The 22,262-nt window shown below is 40.2% G+C and overlaps 1 protein-coding gene across 4 annotated transcripts in view; it reads right to left on the reverse strand.

Annotated features, from left to right (window-relative positions):
* The window catches only part of PACRG (parkin coregulated), a 577,440-nt gene that overhangs the window by 217,593 nt on the left and 337,585 nt on the right, over positions 1–22,262 (reverse strand). For 3 of the 4 annotated variants that reach the window (XM_002714988.6, XM_089332491.1, XM_089332492.1), the window contains one exon: positions 822–971. The exons of the other annotated variant lie outside the window; for it this stretch is intronic. In XM_002714988.6, the coding sequence (XP_002715034.1) occupies positions 822–971 (150 nt within the window). The remainder of the gene's footprint in view (positions 1–821; positions 972–22,262) is intronic. 4 annotated transcript variants of the gene reach the window in all.

The following is a 22,262-nucleotide window of genomic DNA, read 5'->3' on the forward strand; positions in this document are numbered from 1 at the left end:
ATAAATAGGTTGTCAGAAATAAATAGGTTAAATGTTGACCTTGTGCCACATATGTGAAGTATGAAATTTCAAAGTCAGCACCACAAAAGAAAATCAGGTTCACTAACTTCAAGACAATCACACTCTTAATGAGCAGATAGATGTGTACTCACTGCCTGCCAGACATCACCAACCTCTGCTAGCTCATACGTTTGTTAGGGAGACATAGGCTCATCTGAGTTCAAAGCTTATAGAATAATATATTTTAAAAATAAATAGATCAGCATACATAGTTGTAGTCAGTACTTACCCTCAACAAAATGACAAGTTCTTAAATAATTAGTAACTATAAAAAAAATTATATTCCTATTTTTTTAGAATAGGAGAACATATATTAAAACTGTTCCAAGTGCTTACCAGATTTTAATAACAGTGCTTTAAAAAAAACTTCATCTTAAAGCAATCAAAAAAGATTGATTTTTTAACAGGAAGTATCTAAAGGTAGAATTACCACTAAGAAAAAGAACTAAAAACCTACTAATATATTCAACAGACTATTAAACAAAACTTTACAATTTAATTATTGGAAACTTATAGAACTGCTTCAGTGCTTCTGAACTGAGTACAAAGCTGTACATGTGAGAACTAATAAGTGAAATTGTTAATTTTACTGTTTCCCCAGGGAGTAGCAGGGGAAGGAGTGGGAGTCTACTACTTAGATCTCCAAATGGGCGGTGGTTTAAATGCAAGGATAAATCCTGAAAGTGTTGCTAATTAACTATTTCAAACCACTCCTCCCTTTTTAGAGCACAGAAAACAACTTGATTCCTGGGATAACTCACCATTCATATTCTTAAAGATGTTCATGATGGGGAGGATTTGACGGTAGTAGGGTACCAAAGCCTCACCCACCATCTCAGCCGACACGACCAGATGCTGGAGGACTTTGAGTGTGACACAGATGACCTGTCGATTTCGGAGGTTCAAGGCGTCTAGACAGGAGGAGAGGGGCCAAGCAGAAAAGACAAAGCATTCATTCAGTGTTAAGGGGAAGCTCTCCTGTGGACACATTTAATCAAAACTGCACAGCTGGGGATAGCCAATGGGGCTTTATTACTGCGGCTTTGGTGCCACATTTGCAGTCCCAAAGCTACAAACAGGATCTTGGTTGATTACTACTGATTCTATCATTTGTGTTGGTTCCTCACCCACCCTATGAATGCCGCTCATGTCTATTCCTAGAAGTGTTTGGTGGCCTTGGATAGAAGGAAGTTGGTGGGATGGGAGACAGAAGGTTACTCAGTGTCACTGTAGTTGAGGGAGTGTCTGAGGTTAACAGCAGACACACATTTTTATGCAACCTTCTCCTTCAGTTAGCAACTCATGCTATTCTTAAAGTCGTTCCCAGCAAACAAACATCAACAAGGCACCTCAAAACAATATGGAAAATGGAATTTAAAGTAAGTTTACTTTGGTGCAAAAATAGTTGAAATCCATGCATAGTTTCTGCGTACTATGCATTTATCATGAACTTTTTGAAGGATCCACATATTTAGGAAGGAGGCAGAGCACAGCTAATGTGGAGAGGAACTGTAGGATGATTACAGACACTGAGAATATTCTCAGTGGACATGAACATACAGTGACTCTGTTTAGACTCAGGAGAGTAGAGAAACAAAGCTAAACTTTTCTTTTCTTTTTTTTTTTTTAGAATTATTTTATTTATTTTAAAGAGTTACAGAGAGAGAGGGAGAGGTCTTCCATTCCGCTGGTTCACTCCCAAATGACCGCAATGGCCAGAGCTGAGCTGATCCGAAGCCAGGAGCCAGGAGCTTCCTCCTGGTCTCCCACGTGGGTGCAGGGACCCAGGCACTTGGGCCATCCTCCACTGCTTTCCCAAGCCATAGTAGAGAGCTGGATTGGAAGAGGAGCAGTCAGGACTCGAACTGGCACCCATTTGGGATGCCAGTGCTGCAGGCTGGGGCTTTAACCCACTGCGCTACAGCGCTGGCCCCCAAACTTTTCAATGCCCACTTAGAAGGAATCAATTATAATATGTTATAGGAGATGAAAGGAATACAGAACAGTTCAAAAGGAAAGTTCTTAGAGCGAAGTAGCAAGTTGCACTACAGCAATAGGACAAGAGACAGGGAAATGTCTGGGGCCCCACCCCCACCCCGCCCCCATCGGCAGTCCCGGAAAGGTGCCACGCGCTGCTGGCGGGTGGGGTGGGGGATGGGGGATGCAGAGGCTGAGGCATCAGGACACTGTGAACTTGGTCAACTCACTCACCTTCTTGTCCCTGCTTTCCTCAGTCATGGGAACCCGTTATTTACTTTCAAGGCTGACTTAAAGTTCTGGGATTTAAATAGAAAAATGAAAGAGTGATGCCCCAGCTATTTCAAGAAGTCCAGGCTCTCGTTTCTAAGGTGTTCTACCTTCAGATGAAGGAGGCTGACTGTGACCTGAAAGCACGTTCTGATTTTGGAAGGGGTGAAAGCAGCAAGGGTATTACAGGGGATGGTGCTCCAGCCAGTACAACCTCCACTTCCAACAGAACCCCACCTCCAACTTCCAATAGCCTTGATCTTGCTAGCACTTTAAATTCAGCCTGTGTTCCAAAGACAAATTTCCACTGAAGACCTCCTCTCGTTGCTTATGTCACTCATATTTACTAATGCCACGCCAGTGCCCACTCAGTCTCACACGTACTCCTCACTCCACATTTCTCATGCTGCAAAGTCTTGGGTTCTGCGCTGTAGTACCTTCATTTTTGTCTCTAAATCTTTGCTCACCTGCACTCCCCTGTTCTGGGTGTGCACCCTCACCTCTACTGCCCTGGTCTGGTCTTGGAGTCCTACCACTGCACCACTACAGGCCCCTCAGCACTCCTCTTTGTTTTCTGTCTTTGCTCCCCAAACCTGTCTTTTCTCACTGCTACAGACTCACTTTCCTGGAGTTGTCGGCTCATTCCCCCACCCCCATCTACTGAAAGAGTCCACAACTTCTCCTAGAGAGAGCAAAGTACAAAGTGTCCAAGGCACAAGGAGGCAAGCATAAGTCTGAGCTAAACTAAACCCTTAGTCGAAAGTCCAGGAATATAAAGTATCATTTAGTGGTTTCAGTTATTTCCTCTGGAATCACTAGGAATAAAGTATGGTCAGCTTCATCCTCCTCCAGGAAGAAACTAGGGGTTAGGGATGAAAACATTTCAGGGCAGCCCCACAAATTTAGGTGCAGTCAAGACTGTATTCTTGTTAGGTTTGAAAATAGACACAAATAAATGCGGAGAGATGGCTCAGCCTTAACTCGGTGCCTCCCAACTCCCACCCCAAATATAACTACAGAATTCAATTGCATGATGGCTCATTACTGTAACACTTAGACACATTGCGGGCCATACCATATCTTCTGGAAAACAACTAAAAATAGAATGCTCTGATGCAGCCTGTGAGCTGTGGTAATGAGATGTGGGAGAACAAGGCTTCAGGGTCCCGCAGGCAGGACACACACAGGGCCATGCAGTTGGAGTAGGGCTGACTGGTCTCATCCAGTCTAAAAGCTGCTTTGTCTCTTCAGGAAGGCAGGGCTACCGACGCTTGGGTACTGATGCTGCTCAGATGACCAGAACACAGGGAGTCGGCAGACACGCTCTTCTGGGGACTGTGGGAAGCTGATAATCCTCCCACAGGCTAATCAATGACCCCCAGTGTGCTTCGGTTTCAGCACTTCTACATATCTGTGGCTACCCACAGCTACTGAGTGCCTCTTTTGCCACAGATTAAACCCAGCACTTCCTATCATTTAGTTCACTAATGTTCTTTTGTAAAATATTAATTGAAGGTGTATTCTGTTCCCATTACTGTTTTAGGATTTGGAAAGACAGAAATGAAACAGACTGATACGGTACCTCCCTTTCGGGGTTTATCATGGAGTATGGGAGACGAAACAGGATGTATAGTGCAGGTGTAATGTTTCCGGTCACAGGGACAAATCCTGGAGATGAAGAGATGTTATTGAGGCAAAGAGAGTCCTCCTTTCAGCCCTGGTGTGCTCTACTCTGTACGGGTGAGAATCCACTGAAGAACTGGGGACCAAAGCCCCTGACAGTAAAGAGGTGTCCTAGCCAGCTTTACATCTGAGGATATCTCTCTCAGGATCCTTTGAAGTGGTGAGAAGTAGGCAGCTGTGTGTAACAAGAGCCCAAGGCTGTGCTACTCTGTCCCAAGCTAGAGGATTCTTAGGTCCTACCTTGCATTACCAACTGCACACAATTAGATGTGTGAGATCCTGGGTTTCTGTCTTTCCTCTCTACTCATCCCTCCCTCTCACCCCACTCCTTAAAAAAAGTCTTATAGTCATATCTAAAGAAATGTTTTATACATTTCTTAGTGAGGAATCACATGGGGTTAAAACCATATGCTTGTGTTGTTTGTATTCTTTTGTATCTTAAGGTAAATATACAGTTGAGTGCATAGAGATCTCATTCCTGTGTGTGTGTGTGTGTGTGTGTGTGTTTCAAGAAAGCCTTTCGCAGGCACCGTGGCTCACTAGGCTAATCCTCCGCCTTGCGGCGCCGGCACACAGGTTCTAGTCCCGGTCGGGGTGCCGGATTCTGTCCCGGTTGCCCCTCTTCCAGGCCAGCTCTCTGCTGTGGCCCGGGAGTGCAGTGGAGGATGGCCCAAGTGCTTGGGCCCTGCACCCCATGGGAGACCAGGATAAGTACCTGGCTTCTGCCATCGGATCAGCGCGGTGCACTGACTGCAGTGCGCCGGCCGCGGCGGCCATTGGAGGGTGAACCAACGGCAAAGGAAGACCTTTCTTTCTGTCTCTCTCTCTCTCTCTCACTGTCTACTCTGCCTGTCCAAAAAAAAAAAAAAAAAAAAAAAAAAAGCCCTTCTTGCTAATTTGAGTTCCGGCCACTACAGTTCCAATCTAGCTCCCTGCTAATGCACCTGAGAAAGCAGAGGAAGATGGCCCAATGACTCGGTCCCTGCACCCTTGTGGGAGACTCACATGAAGCTCCTGGCTCTGGCCACTGTGGCCATTTGGGGAGTGAATCAGAAGATGAAAAATTCTCTCTCTCTCTCTCCTCTCTCTCTCTCTCTTTCCCACTCTCCCTCCCTCTCTCCTTCTCTGTCTATAACTCTACCTTGCAAAAAATAAACCAATCTTAAAAAAAAGAAAGCCTTTCTGTTGACACTAGAAAGCCACAATTAGAAGCGTTTGTGGGCGGCCTTTGAAGGGATAACGGGGTGACTGCAGAGGAGATATGGTGGCCACAGTGGCTGTGAGAAGCTGGATCATTACAGTGCTCTTGGAGAGTGAGAGCAAGCATGCCAAGAGTTGCAATGAAGCAGCCTGCTGGGAGCCCACCTCCTGCAAATACTAAAGAGTTTCCATAGAGAACATATTGGTGAAAAGTTAACTACGCACACAGAGTGTGTGTGCACATACAGATATAGATGTGATACATTAAACTTGTTGATTAGGTTCATGCCTCTATGTAGCTGATTGATCACTTGGGGATAAATTAATAATCTCTCTCATCATAAATAGTGAGCCTAGCCATTAGGAAGTAGTTTCAATGAGGCCTTTGTTGAATTAACATGGTATGATAAATGTTACCGAATTGAGTCAGAAAAATGCCTGAACTATTACTCTTAATGGCATCTAAAATGGAACACTAAGTCCTTCTAAATGACCAGGTAATGGCTCTAACAACTCTGCCATGGCTGTGAAATAAAGCCAGGATATGCAGTATAAAAGCCCGTGAACTTCATCCAAGAGGGAATTTTTAATATAGCCCATTTCCACTTAAACTCCAGGATTTTTCTTCCTCGTTCTCGGGGAATTAAGATATACCATCAAGATGGAAGGCTTTTTGTTCTTACTGTCTCAAAGGAATAAAAGAATAAAGTTTTTTTATTTGAAAGAATGTTCTTTTCCTTTGAAAAAGTGTGTTAACAGATATAAAGAGACTATGATTCTGTAGCTTGAAAGAGAAGCAATGTGTTTATTCTTGTGTTGATAGGTCTGCAAGCTATTGTCAAGAGTAAGTGAGGACTTTGAACTCAGGATTTAAGGTTTTGAAAAAGGTCTACCAAGAGGAGTCTGTTGACATTATGAACCTTTCTATTCGGAAAATTGAATTTCTATTGTACTGCTTATTGCCTTCAAGAGTAATCAACAAAACAGACTTTCTAGAGATAGAGATACAGCTGAAGAATAAGGGGAAAATAATGTAAGATCAAAGTAGTAAAACGCATTCATTTTTGATGGTTATAAGCTACATGTATGATTTTTTCAAGCATAAAATCCATTAGGACTATGATTTTTTTGCAAAGTGATAACATTTTCTACTATTAGATATGACTTGCTACTGTGAAATCAGAAAACACAGAAACATTTCTACTAGTTCTTCTAGAACGAGAAACATCAAACAAAATGCAAAAGTAAACAAATTTTAAAAAATATATAAATGTCAATGTCCAAAATATACAACTAGCTCTAACAATCCAATAAATGATTAAATCTTCCAACCAAAAAGTAGGCAAAGGAATATGCATGCATATTATACAAATTAATAAATATAAATGAGAAGCTAATATCCTAGAATGTTCACATTCATTGGTATTCAAACAAAATAAAACACTAAATTCGAATATCACAGTAACAGAAATTTGTTGAAATTTTAACACTCAGTGGGAACAGATTTGGAAAAACATTCTCATAGATTATCATACTATAAGCATTTCAGCATTTCTATATGACACATTAGTACTACACCTAAAAGCCATGAAAGTGCATAGAAGACATAACCTGGCAATCTCACTGTGGACCTTTAGCCTAAGGAAGTATGCAGATATGCACAGAGTTATATGTAATAATGCTAGTTAAAGATAAAGAATGTTCCAAAAAAAAAAAAAAAAAGATAAAGAATGTTCCAAAATCATTGGATTCTGTAAATAAAATATAGCTTAACCACACAGTGAATGATTATAAAATCAGTAATCATATAATAGGAAAAATATTTTTAAAATAGGAAAATGTTTATAAGATACAAGTGAGTAAAGATATAGATTATAATAGGTCATGATCTAATTTTATAGAAAGACTATAAATAAAACACAACAGAAATTTATTAACTTGGATAATAACACTATTTACAGGTATTATCTTTGTCAGAGGCATATGTAGACAGGATTTTGCTGCACTGGAAGAACTCTTCTTTGGGGTCAGCACTGCGGCATAGTGGGTGAAGCTGCCTCCTGCAGTGCCAGCATCCCTTATGGGCACTGGTTTGGGTCCCAGCTGCTCCTCTTCTGATCCAGTTCTCTGCTGTGGCCTGGGAAAGCAATGGAAGATGGCCCAAGTCCTTGGGACCCTGCACCCACGTGGGAGACCCAGAATAAGCTCCTGGCTCCTGGCTTCGGATCAGCCCAGTTCAGCCATTGTGGCCATTTGAGGAGTGAACCAGCAGATGTGAGATCTCTCTCTCTCTCTCTCTCTCTCTCTCTCTCTCTGCCTCTGCCTTTCAAATAAAATAAATAAAGATTTTTTAAAGAATTCTATCTTATTAAAATGGAATAATAACTTTTTTTTTTTTTAAAAAAAGATATATTTATTTGAGAGGTAGAGTTACGGACAGAGGTAGTGGGCTTCCATCTGCTGGTTCACTCCCCAAATGGCCACAGTGGTCAGAGCTGTGCCAATCTGAAGCCAGGAACCAGGAGCCAGGAGCTTCTTCTGGGTCTCCCACACAGGTGCAGGGGCCCAACTACTTGGGCTATCTTCTACTGATTTCCCAGTTTATAGCAGAGAGCTGGACTGGAAGGGGAGAAGCCAAGACATGAAGCCAGCACCCATATGGGATACCAGTGCTGCAGGCAGAGGCTTAGCCTACTGTGCCAAAGTGCTGGTCTCACTAAAAGAACTCTTAAAAAAGACTTTTTAAAAAAAGTATCAATATACTCTGTGTACTTCCCTCCTGTTATTAAACCATATTCTTCATGATTCTTTTATGTTTTACTGTTTCAGAATTCAAGTCCTCTCTCATTAGTCTTGTTTAATATTTTCATGATTATTCTAAACCATTTAGTATTTGAGACAAACTTTAAAATAATTTGGTTGAGTTAAAGAAATTCTTGAAACTCTGATAGAAATTTTGGTAAATATAGGGAATAGATTTAGGGACAACTGTCATCTCTGCAAATCCTCCCATTAGGAACACGATGAACTATCCACTGCTTTGTGTTGTTTTTAAGTCCCTCAGGAAAAACTTTACAGTGTTTTTGTTCAGACCATAATTTTGTTAGATTTATTCAAAGAATTTTTTCATATATACCTGTCTTCCTTTTTTTAAAGTTTATTGGAAATGGAGAGAGAGAGAGAGAAAATAATGAAGAGCAGTGTTCTATCCACTGGTTTACCACCTAAATGCTTACAACAACCAGGTTTGGGGTGGGCGGAAGTTGGCTACCCAGAACTCCATCTGGATCTCCCACAGGGGAGGCAGGGGAACAAGCACTTCGGCCACTTGGGCTGTCATCTGTTGCCTCCCAGGCTCAGAGTAGGAAGCTGGATTGGAAACAGCACAGCTGGGACTTGAACCAGACACTTCCATACAGGACCTGGCCATCCCAAGTGGCAGCTTAACCTGTTGTACCACCACACCCACCCTAATTCTTAGGTATTTTAATACCTTAATAGATTTATTTTCATTTAATAAAACACATAGCATAAAATATGTTAACCATTTATATATTTGAAAGCCAGAGTGACAGGAAGAGAGGAAGAGACAGGGACAGGGACGGGGATAGAGACAGGGAAGAGAGAGAGAGAGAGCAAGTACGCGCGCGAGAGTTTCTTTTACTGACTCACTTCCCAAACACCTGCAACAGTAAGAGCTTGGTCAGAGTGAAGCCAGGAGACCAAAACTCCATCTGGTTCTCTCATGTGGATAGCAGGGACGCAAGCACTTGAGCCATCACCTACAGCACGAAAGAGCATTGGAAGCAGAGTAGCCAGGATTCCAACCAGTACCCTGATACGGGATGCAGGCATCCTAAGCCGCTGTGCCACCACGCCACCCCAACGATTCCACGGTTATTAAGTGGACAGTTCGGGCATGCATTCCATTCACCGTGTTGTGCAAATATCACCACTGTCTTTCCCCCCAAATTTTCTACCACCCACCACAAAAGTCTACCCCTATACAGTCTCTTCCTCTGCCAGCTCCTGATGACCTCTCATCTACTTTCAGTCTCTAGGCATTTGCCTACTATAGATGTCTTAAAATATTTTAAGCATAATTTTCTTCTGAAGTTAAAATGTTTCGTTAATATTTGAGGTTGTCAGGGCCAAAGTCCTATTTGTTGAATTGGATTGAAATGGATACGAATTTTGCTAGTTGAGGGAACCTAATCAGCAATTCACCAATTTACAGAGTAGAATGAATTCAGGTGGGTTTCCAAACAAAATCTAGACTTATATATTGTAGAAAAATTTCCCCTTCCAAAACAGAACTCAGTCACTACACAAGGAAGTGTGATGTGGTCTGCTTGCTCGCATTCCTGGCCAGTTAGGGCATCGTGGTTTAGGTCAGTTTTTGTGGACACAGCGTAAACCTATCATAAGGGTAACAATCTTTTCTTTAATCCACTGTTTCCAAGTTTCTCCTACTTGAAGTTTTATATATGTGTGTGTGTGTGTGTGTGTTGATTTTTCTCTCACCCCACTTGGAAAGGAACCATCTTTATGTGAAATTCATATTTTTCATCAAAGCTTTGTCATTTCCAGTGGTTAGGTATTTTTTTTATCATATGGGAAATATATTCTGACTTTAGGGCCATAGCATATAATGTACTATTTGGTTAGTGTTTGGTCTTTCTTTTCATTAAATACTTTGTTTTAAAGATGAATATGTAATTATTACTGTTTAAATAAGTGGAAGGATCCAATTACCAAACTAGTCTCGAGGACCTATCTTATACTCACAACATTCAAGACATAAAGAATGCAAACTGAAGAACCCTGTAATGGAAAACAGTTCTTTTCAATCCTGATGCAGCTGATGTTGGGCCTGGGCATGCTTGCATGCCTACTGATCACCTCTCGTGGTTAACAGGGGTCTGAGTTATCTACACACTGCAGCGTGGAGTTTGTCTCATTGGAGCACTTTGGTCCTCTGAACTAGGTTCCTGGCTCAGGTCATCTGGAAAGAGTGGGACAGCACTGCAAGTCCTTGTGCACAATGTGGCTACACTTGGAGTGTGTTCAGGTAGAACCTCAAAGCTGCACAGCAACAGCAGCTCCAGCAAGGACTTTGGGGCAGGCAGGCTGGCCCCTCTGGGTCCAGAGCGACAGCATCTTGTTCTTCAGGAGTCCGCAGCACGGCTGCCCCTGAGTGCGGCTCAGCCCTCCTGGGGAGGAAGGGTGCAGAGGCCCTGTATGAGGCTTTAGCTGGGGTGACTAAAAATGTTGTAATTATCAAGGCAGAGAATGATGATGATGGTGACAATGTGCTAGTGCAATGGCAACATTCTCACACTTATGTGAAAGCTTATTTAATCAATTGAGAAAAGTCAACAAGTCGGGTGTCAATATTGTTCAAAATTTAAAATAGGACATTGAGCCTCAACATGGTTAACTTGTTGGAAGGCTGGTACCTAGTGAAGCTAGGATTTTGAGCATACAGTCTGACTTCAGAGCCTTTTCCCTTATGCTGGGAAATGATACGGTGTGCTTATTCACTCATTTGAGAGTGGGAGAGGGATTATCAGTGTATGGTAGATTCCCTTTGAAAATGCAACCTTGCTATTTTTATCTCTTTCATCCTATTGAGCCTTTCAGGCATGTATAGCTGTAATCGCATTCCCATACCTCTGCTACTTTTTCTTTTTAAAGATTTACTCATTTATTTGAGAGGCAGAGTTACAGACACAGAGAGGGAGAGACGGATCTTTCATCTGCTGGTTTACATCCCAAATGGCTGCAGCGGCTGGAGCTGGGCTGATCCAAAGCCAGGAGCCAAGACTTCCAGGTCGCCCATGTGGGTACAGGGAACCAAGCACTTGGGCCATCTTTCACTGATTTCCAGGCCATTAGCAGGGAGCACAATCAGAAGTGGAGGAGCCAGGACTTGAACCGGCACCCATACATGATGCCGGCACTGTAGGTGGAGACTTTACCTGCTACACTACAGTGCTGGCCCCCACCTCTGCTCTCTGTCATTCTTACTTTGGATTGCTCTTACACGTCTCCCCTAGTCACACAGGGAAGGCCTGACTTGGATTCCTTCTCCCAGGCACAGGAAGAACCTTGCCTCTGGCAGGGGACCAGCTAACTTTTAACCTGTGCCTCAGACTGTCATCTCTGTACCTCTACTGACACACCATTTTTGTCACATGAATCCATGCCGATCGACTCTGACTGTATTCAGGTGGGAATTAAAGGGGCATGGTAGTGGTCAGGTGACATGTGAGAGAGACAGGGAGGAAGGCAGAAGAAACAGCAGCCATCAGAGAGCCAAATATCAAACCCCACTGGCAGTGATGGCGCACACACAGGCGTTTCCATGGCTTGACGTCATAAGAACAACTCTCTGAGGTACGTGTTCATTTTCCTATTTTAGAGATTAGAGCTCCTCTCCTGAACTCAAGGAGGTGGACTAATTTACACAAAGAGGTAAAGCAGCACTAGGACTCAGGTCCCAGCCCATGGCCTTTCCACTGAGCCACATGGATTCTCAACAGAGAGGGAGTCTTTAATCCCAGTGTGAGTGCTCACTCAGGGGAAGTGATTTCCTTAGAAAATGGGTGCTTTAAGCTTGAAGATCGCAGGTTCCTTTCCCCTTAAAAGCTATGGACATTCACTTGGGCATCAGAATTGGTCACTATTGCCTAAATTAAAAAAAATATTTCTTATTTACTTGAAAGGCAGAATTACAGAGAGAGAAAGAGAAAGAGAAAAAAAGAGAGAGAGAGAATGAGAATGAATCTTCTACCTGCTGCTTCACTCCTCGAATGGCTACAACAGTCAGGGCTGGGCCAGACCAAAGTCAGGAGCTTCTAGCTTATTCCAGGTCTACCACATGATTGCAGGGCCCCAAGTCTTGGACCATCTTCTGTTGCTTTCCAAGGTGCAATTGCAGGTAGCTAGATTGGAAGTGGAGCAGCTGGAACTCGAATTGGCACCCATATGGGTTGTTGGCATTGTGGTGTAGCAGGTAAAGCTGCCACCTGCATTAGCCTCACTGTTGGCTAATTTTGCTGCAGCATCAGGTGAACCCTAAAATTTCAGTGGTTTACCACTGAAAAGGCCCACTGAAATGTGGTACTCGTGGGGCATATCCAACTTAGGTCAACAGAGAGTTAGGAGAAGAAATATTTAGATACCTGTGCATTTTCCTTTCTAATGATCCAGGTACCAGGAATACACATTTCTTCCAACTGCAGCTATTGGCAGAGTTGGTCCTATGGCTCTTCATTACAGGATAACTGAGAAATACTGGAGAGCAGATGGATGCTTGGTGTGCAGGAAATATCCATGTTATTTTGGAGGAGCCAATTCTTTCAACTAACCTGTACCGAGGCTGTGTTACATGGTCCAAGATGATCAAGTCAGTGTGCTTCACCCCCTTCGGCCACAGTCTTATAAACAGCTGGGCATATGTCCCTCTCTAGCTGGTGCAATCGCAGTTAATCTTTGACTTTAGATTTTTCTGGAAACAAATAATCATGTAGTCCCAGGATCTCCTCAGGGCATTCATAAGCCAAGAAGAGAGCCAGCTTCAAGATGACCATGCACTGAACAGGGCAGAGAATGACAATGTCAAGTCACCAGATTAAATGGTGCCTGAAATGAGAAGCTCCTCTGGTTCTCTCAATTATGTGCATTTAAGACAGTTTGAAACATTTTTCTATTTGTATCTATAATCAAAGCAATCCTCATATGCCTTTTATCATATTTCAGAGCAAATTACATTTGTTCTTAAATAATTACTTTTTTAGTAATCACTTTTAAAATAATTTATATGGTGAATTTTAAGGTATATAGGTAAAAATCACTAAATGATAAATAAATAAAAGATAATGCATTTAATTGTACTTGCTCCTTTGTAATTAAATAGAATTCTCAAAATGTTTCTTGTATTCTGATATGAAATTCACATTTTATTATTACTTTGTATTTTTCCCACATGTGATATTCTTTAGCAAGGATATTTTCCTAAGATGTTAGTTTTAAAAATGTTGTTCATTTCCTCAGCTCTGGGCATGTTTGTCCCTTATAGGTGGGTGACCTCAACTCATTCAAGCTTTCCTAATGAGGTCACTGTCTTTTTTTTTTGTCTTGTGTCCTTCCTATTAGTAGGTCATGGATATTTCCTTGATTCTTATCCACCAGGGTCACCCTGATCACAGCAGGCCACCTCATAAATGCAGGCTTCTGTTCATGAACAAAAGAACCACAAAAGAGTGTGGAAGAACAAAAACAAATTTACTCTGACCATTTACATAATTCTCTCAATAAAAGCAAAGCATTATATCTTTCTACTCTTTGCTGTTTCATATGAAACATCCTTACGAGATTATTTTTATATTGTAATAAAACAGTGGCAACCCTGAATGGCCACTTCAAGTTTGATTATTGCACCTATAAAAATTTTGGTAAGGAAACAAGATGGATATGGAATCAGTAATAAAGACCCTCCCAACAAAGAAAATTCCAGCACTGGACTGCTGCAGTGATGAACTCCACCAGACATTTGAGAACTAATTCCAGTTCTTCTCAAGCAATTCAGAACAGTTGAAGAAAGGGAATGAATCCTCCCAAACTCCTTCTGTGAAGCCTGCATCATGTTAATTCCTAAGTCAGAAAAAGAGAAAACAGAGAAAGAGAACTATATACCGATATCCCTGATGAACATAGATGCAAAAATCCTCAACAAAATACTAGCTAATCAAATCCAACAACATATCAGAAAGATCATTCACCTGGACCAAGTGGGATTTATCCCTGGTATGCAGAGATGGTTCAATATTTGCAAATCAATATATGTGATAACCACATTAACAAACTGAGGAACAAAAATCATATGTTATCTCACTTGATCTTAGCCAAAAGGCCGAGAAGCGATCATTTGTTATCTCAATAGAGAAAGCATTTTATAAAAATAATATCCTTTCATGATGAAAACCTTAAGCAAATTGGGTATAGAAGGAACATTCCTCAACACAATCAAGGCAATTTATGACAAAACCCAGCATCCTATTGAATGGTGAAAAGCTGGAAGCATTCTCCCTGAGATCTGGAATCAGACAAGGTTGCCCACTCTCACCATTGGTATTTAACATAGTCCTGGACATTTTAGCCAGAGCCACGAGGCAAGAAAAAGAAATCAAGGGCATACAAATTGGAAAGGAGGGAATCAGACTATCCCTATTTGCAGTTGACAGGACTCTACATATAGAGGATCCTAAAGACTCCACTGAGAGACTACTGGAACTCATAAGAGAGTTTGGTAAAGCGGTAGGATATAAAGTCAACACAGAAAAATCAATAGCCTTTTTATACACAAACAGTGCCATGGCTGAGAAAGAACTTTTAAGATCAGTCCCATTCACAATTTCTCCAAAAATAATGAAATACCTTGGAATAAATTTAACCAAGGATGTCAAAGAACTCTGTGATGAAAATTAAAAACCACTAAAGAAAGAAATAGAAGAAAACAATACAAAGTGGAAAAATCTCCCATGTTCATGGATTGGAAGAATCAACATCATCAAAATGTCCATACTACAAAAAGCAATTTATAGATTCAATGGAATCCCAATCAAAATATCAATGACATTCTTTGCAGATCTAGAAAAAAATGATGGTAAAATTCATATGGAATCACAAGAGATCTTGAATAGCTAAATAAATCTTATACAACAAAATCTCACCCCAAGCAAATTTAATTTTATTTAAATTTACCCAAATAATAAACTTAAATTTACCCAAACCAAAAGAAATCAGCATATGAAAGAGTTATCTGTACCCCTACATTCGCTACAGCACAATAGCCAAGATACGGAATCAATGCAGATATCCATCAACTGTTGACTGGATAAAGAAATTATGGTATACACACACACTATGGAGAACCACTCAGCTGTAAATAAATGGAATTCTGTCTTTTGCAACAAGATGGATGCAACTGGAAACCATTATAGTTAGTGAAATAAGCCAGTCCTAAAAAGACAGATATCATATGTTTTCCCTGATTCAAGGTAACTAATGGAGTACCTAAAATGTAATGTTTTGGATTGAAATAGACATGTTGAGATTTGATGACTGTTTGTAGCTCTTGTATCTCCCATTGAGGAATAGCTTTTTTTCCTTCATACTATTTGTTGAATATGACTGGGAATGTGAGAGAGAGGAAGAATTTGGGGTGTGGGAGGGAGGGAGTGTAGAGTGGGGATTATCACTGTTCCTAAATCTGTATATATGAAATACATGAAACTTGTTTAACTTGAATAAAATAAAGATATTTTGGTATGGATAGCAGCTATGTACCCCCAAATTTAATAATTTTGCAGATATGTTGATGCATACGCTGTATACTAGCCAGTGCATTAGATTTTGGGGGAATATATTGCTCTCTAACATCATATTCTAAGTGACAGAAGAGAGAAAGGTGTGCAGTGATGGCTGGGAGGGCACAGCTCTGACTTGAGGGTAGGGGGTGGAGAGGAGGATCAGTAGAAGCTCTACAGACATTTCTTAGTGGCTCTGAAGGTCACTTCACCTTTAAACATTTGAGATGTGAGAATGGACATTCCCCAAAGAAAGCAAAGATTCAGAATTTAAAAGAGAAGGGAACTTCTACAGCACAATCAATTTGGATAAATCATGGGGTGAATGAAGGGAAATTGCAAGGAATTAAGGTGAAAACATAACTGCAGCCAGAGAGTTACTGGAATCCTGAAATGTTATGGTAAAGAATTTAAAGCAGGCAGACCTTAGTGGAATGGGGGAGGACTGCCTATGAAACATGGAAGTGTACTGCATGAAGTTTATGAGCTCAAAGCTTTCTTTCACGTCAAACAGCTCAAGTGCATGGCCTGGGACACAGGAAAGCAGCAGGCAAAGTGGGCTGGGCATCACAGGATCGTTCTGGAATGGCAGAGCAGACAAAAAACTGGATGAGGCGATCCAAGGAGTGAGGCACCTACAGACGGTATAAATCAAAGATCTGCTTGTAAGCTGTGCCTTAGCTGACTTCTAACAGTTCACACACACGACCCTGTAGGCCAAGGGAAGCTGAAAGGTGAAAGTGGAGCCATTGTCTACCACAGGGGAGATGAAGTTTGAAGTCTGTGTCTAATGCGCTGTTTACAAGCATTAGAACTGACAATCTTCTGAGGAACATCACAGAGTCCAGAGGCTTCCAAGTACACATTCCTAATGTCTGTGGTGGGATAGTACTCTGTGGCCCTGCTGAAGGTGGATGGACCCTGGGCTAGGTCTGGCCAATGAGTAGTGGGTTGAAGGGAAATCTGTCACTTCTAGAATGGAGCATTTCCTGGCCAAGGGGAGACCCCTCTGAGCTCTGGTTTCCTGTGTTCTGTGATAGCAACATCTACCTGCCTGGGTCCCTCAGCAACCACCAGGGACAGTGCTGACATGTGGAAGGCGTGTTGCCCACGTGAGAATTGGACCTTTACTGTTCTAATTGCTCATAGTTTTAAGCCTCTAAGATTTATGGAATTGATTATTTTTGGAACATAGCCCATCTTATTGTGATTGATAAAATTCCCTTTATCAGACAAAAGAAATTCCCTTTTATTTTTTGTATCTTTTAAAAACATGAATGGATATTGAATTTTATCGAATGCTTTGCACTGTTAAGATGATCATATGCGTTTTACACTTTAATCCACTAATATTGTAAATAGCCTTTTTTTTAAATGTTAAGGCAATTTTATATTCCTGAATGAAAACCAACTTTGTCATGAGATAATATCATTTTTATATCTTGATGAGTCAACTGGTTAGTAATAGTGCTCAGAAATTTTTCATGAATGTTAGTAATTGAGATTGTTCTGGAAGTTTTCCTTTTTTTAAGATTTATTTATTTATTCGAAAGTCAGTTACACAGAGAGAGGAAAGGCAGAGAGGGGGAGAGAGAGAGAGACAGAGAGAGAGAGAGAGAGACAGAGAGAGAGAAAGAGAGTTCTTCCATCTGCTGGTTCACTCCCCAATTGGCTGCAACGGCCAGAGCTGCGCCGGTCCGAAGCCAGGGGCCAGGAGCTTCTTCCAGGTCTCCCACGTGCGTGCAGGGGCACAAGGACCTGGACCATCCTCCACTGCTTTCCCAGGCCACAGCAGAGAGCTGGACTGGAAGTGGAACAACCGGGTTTCGAACTGGCACCCATATGGGATGCCAGCACTTCAGGCCAGGGCGTTAACCCTCTGCGCCACAGCGCCTGCCCCAAAGTTTTCTTTCTTATAATGTCTATGGGTTTTGGTATCAAGATTATACTAGTTTTAAAAACGAGCTGGAGTGTATATTATTGGACTTTACTATCTGAAAAAATGTGTAGAGATTTGAATCATTTTTTTCTAAGTGTTTGGCACAATGAATCTATGAAACAGGATTGAGCCATCTTTGTGTGGGAGATTTTAATTACTAACTTTACTATCTTCATTACTGTATCAGTGTTTGTGTCTTATTTTCTGTTTTTCTTGTGTCAGTTTTGGTCACTTATGCTTTCTAAAAATTTGGCCATTAAATTTCAAACTTTTAGGGATAAAATATCCTATCACGCTATTTCCAATGTCCCTAGGATTGGTGTAACACATTCCCTTTTTCATTTCTAAGATTGGTTATTTCTCTTTTCTCTCATTTTTCATTTCTAAGTCTGCAAAAATATTTACCAATCATTAGTAATTTCAAGGAATTAATAGACATTTGGCTTTTGATCCCCTCAATTGTATGGTTATTTTCTGTTGTTTCACATTGTAGTTTTAATCTAGCATTTATTCTTTCTTTTGCTGTTCTTTCTATAATTTATTGAGACAAAATTTTTACTGTTTTTTTTTTCTTTTTGAAAGACACATTTAAGGGTATATATCTTCTCTAATGTGTTACATCATATGTAAAAAAGAACATGATGTAATTTTTGGCAACATTTTTCTGTAATTTTGTAGGGTTATTTTTAATGTGTGATTTTGTGTAATCATTTCCTTATTGCACTACTAAAATATGCCTAATTTCATTTGACTCATGGGCTATCTGCAAGTATCTGTTTTAAAATTTTCAAATTGACACATAAAAATGTTAAGTATTCATCGGGCAGCACGCAATGGTTTAGTACATGTACATGTAGTATAAGTTCAAGTGAAGATAAGTATATCTATATCCTGAAACATTTATTGTTTGTGGTAAAAACATTCAGAATCCTTTCTTCTCTATTAGAAATACAAATGCATTATCATTACCCATAGTCATCCTACTATGCAACAAGGTACTAGAACTGACTGCTCCTGTCTCACTGGAACCTGGCAGCCGTTGACCACTCTTCCCGTTCATTCCTCTTCCCTACTCTCTCCTCAGCTTGCAGCAACCACCAACTGTTGTACTGGCAACTTAGATGAGGTCCACTGCTTTAGATTCCACATGAGTGCGATCACACAGAATGTGACACTTGTCTTTCTGTGCCTGGAATGTTTCACTTAGCATAATGACCTTCCGTCCCATTCATGTTGTCACAAGTGACAGGATTTCATCCTTCTTTTATGGCTGTGTAGTATTCCACTGTGGCTCTACATATCCAAGTTTATCAAGTTGATGGATAACTGTGTTATTTCCTCTTCTTGGAAATTGCGAATGGTGCTGCAGCAATGATGGGAGTGCAGATGTGTCTTCAACATACTGATTTCATCTCCTTTGGATATATATACCCAGTAGTACAATGTGAATCATATGGTGGCTGCACATTTAATATGTTGGGGAACAGCCACATGGCTTTCTAGAATTGTCATACGACTTTATAATCCTACCACCAGCAGAGTAGGAAGTGCTTTTTCTTTTGCACATCCTTTTCAGCACTTGTCATCTTCTGTTTTGTTGATGATAGTCGTTCTAACGGGAATGAGATGATATCTAATTGTGGTCTTGATTTGCATTTCCCTGATGATTGGTGATATGGAAAATAAGCCATATTCATAATGGATGTTTTTGCACTTTATCTTAACTTCCACAAATAAGAGAACACCAGTGGTATCTGTCTCTCTGGGTCTAGCTTAATTCACTTATTAAATCCCCTGTTTTATCTTTTTTGTAACAAATGTCAAGATTTCATTCTGTTTTATGGCTGAGTAATAGTCTATCAGGTGAATATGTACACCACATTTTCTTTATCCAGTCATCAGCTGCTGGACCACTACGTTGATTCTATATCTTTGCTGTTATGATTAGGCTGATATGGACCTGGGAGTGCAGATAGCTCTTTCAATGCTGATTTCACTTCCTTGGATATATTCTCAGATGGGGGGTAGCTGGGTAACATGGTAAATCCATTTTTAGTTTTTTGGGAAATCTCCCTGGTTGTACTCATTTGCATTCTCAACAGTGCTTTAGGGTACCCCTTTCTCTACCACCTTTGATTTTTGAATGACAGCTGTTCTAACTGGAGTGAGATGATACCTTATTGTGGTATCCCTCATATCTCTGATGGCTAGTGATCCTGAGCATGCTTTTCATTCATCTATTGGTGATTTGTATTTCTTCTTTTGAAAAATATCTATTCATATCCCTTGCTCCATTCTTATCTGCATTGTTTGTTTTGTTGTTAAGATTCCTGGGCTCCTGGCATATTCTGGATATTAACCCTTTATCAGAAGTACGGTTTGAAAATGCTTCCTCCCATTCTGTCAGCTGTCTCTTCACTTGGTTAATTGCTTCCTTTGCTGCGCAGAAGCTTCTTAGCTTGATATAATCCCATTGCTTGTTTTTGCTTTTATTTCCTGTTTCTTATAAAGTCTTACCCAAAAATATTTTGCCTAGGCTAATGTCTTGCAGTGTTTTCCTTATGCTTTGCGATAGTAGTTTGATAATTTCAGGTCTTAAGTTTAGATCCTTGATTCATTTTGAGTTGATTTTTAAAGGGTATAAGGTATGGTCTTGTTTCAATCTTCTGCCGTTGAAATTGAATTTTCCCAATACCATTTGTTAAAGAAACTGTCCTTTCTCCAGGAAATGCTTTTAGCACATTTTTCGAAGACCAGTTAGTAGTAGATGCATGGATTTATTTCTGGGTTGTCTATTCTGTTCCTTTGGTCTCATGTTTATTTTTAATGCCAGTATCAGGCTATTTTGATTATAATAGCCCTGTGATATATCTTTAAATCTGGTATTGTGATGCCTGCAGTTTTATTTTTGCTGTTTAAGATTGTTAGCTATTTAGGGCCTTTTGTGTTTCCATATGAATTTTAGGAATTTTTTTCTAGTTCTGTGAAGATTGTCCTTAGAATTTTTGTGGGGACTGTACTGAATGTGTAAACTGCTTTGGGTAGTATAGACATTTTGATAGTATTAATTTTTCCTATCCATGACTAGGGAAGATTTTCCTATTTTTTTGGTGCCTTCTATTACTTTCATTATTGTTTTATAATTTCATTGAAGATATTTCTCACATCCTTGGTTACATTTATCCATGCTATTTAATTTTTTGTAGCTACTGTGAATGGGACTGTTCTTACAAGTTCTTTCTTGATCATTGTAGATGTACAAGAATGCTATGGATTTTTGTGTGATGATTTTATACCCTGCAACTTTGCTGAATTCTTTTATAAGTTCCAATCATCTCTTAGTTGCGTAGTTTGTTTCCCTTGTATAAATAATCAAGGCATCCACAAACAGGGAGAATTTGACTTCCTGCTTTCCAATTTGTACCTCTCTGGTTTTGTTTTCTTGCCTAATGGCCCTGGCTAAAACTTCTACAACTAATTGAATAAAGGTAATTAGAGTGGACATCACTGTCTGGCTGCAGATCTTTGTGTCTACTTTTGATAAATGTCCCTTTTGGTCTACTGATCATTTTAAACTTTTTGGGTTTTGTTTGTTTACCTGCTATTGAGTTGGTTGAGTTCCTTATATATTCAAGATGTCAACACCTTGCTACATGGATGGCTTGCAAATACTTTCTCCCATCCTGTAAGTTGTCTCTTCACGATGGTGATCATTTCCCTTGCTGTGTAGAAGCCTTTTATTTGTTGTAATTCCACTTGTCCTCTTCTGCTTTTGTTTCTTATGCTTTGGGGATCTTACAAAAAATCCTTGCCCATTCTAGTGTCTGGAAGCATTCATTCTGCTTTCTTTTAGTAGTTCTATGGCTTCAAGTTGTACGTTGAAGTCATTAACGCATTTTGAGTTTATCTCTCTATATGGTGAGCAATTCATTCTTCTGTGTGTGGAATTTTAGCAGCATCATTTACTGACAGGACTATTTTTACTAACTTTGCTGAATATCAATTGACTGTATATGTTTTCATTTCCAAACATATAGGAATGTTCTAGTTATTGCTTTAAGAATTGATTGCTAGCATGAATTGCATTTTCATTACATAACATGTGCTGTATGATTCTATCCAATAGTGTTTTTTGAGATGGTATCATGGCCCAAGACATGGTTAATTTATGTAAATGTTCTAGATGTGATTGGAAGACAAATATGATTTGCAGCTGTAAATGCAGCATTGAACTTTGGAAATGGACAGAAGAAACTCATGAGAATGAGCTTTGGCTCATATCCTGACTCTACTGTTTGTTAACTGTGTGACATGGAAATGTGTCTTCAGTTTTATATGGCTCAGTTCTGTTACCTGAGGAATGGAGATGACAGTACCTGCTTCCTAGGGTAGCTGGGAGAATTTACTGACATGGGGTTCCAGGAAGCTCTGGGCCCACTGACTGCTTTCAAGACTCATATCATTGTCGTGATTTTGTTGCTATTATAGTGGGAAAATGCCACATAATTTTCTTAGTCTTTGACTTTACCAATTGTGAAAAAGAAAAAAAAAAGAATAAATTCTTTAAATAATACTGCCAATAGTTTGACAGAATAAACACAAATTAAAATTCATATCACATAGAGTATGTAATTTCTTTCCATGCAATGATGATAAAATTGGACATTTCTTAGAGTCTAATGAAAAAGCACAGCATATTCCGAAAAAGAACCATAATTAGAGGGATTAGAGGGAAGGCCACATTCTCTTTTCAAAAGCAA

Source organism: Oryctolagus cuniculus, chromosome 5 (assembly GCF_051225735.1).
Source record: "Oryctolagus cuniculus isolate XC-2025 breed Fujian yellow rabbit chromosome 5, ASM5122573v1, whole genome shotgun sequence".
Lineage (NCBI taxonomy): Eukaryota > Metazoa > Chordata > Mammalia > Lagomorpha > Leporidae > Oryctolagus > Oryctolagus cuniculus.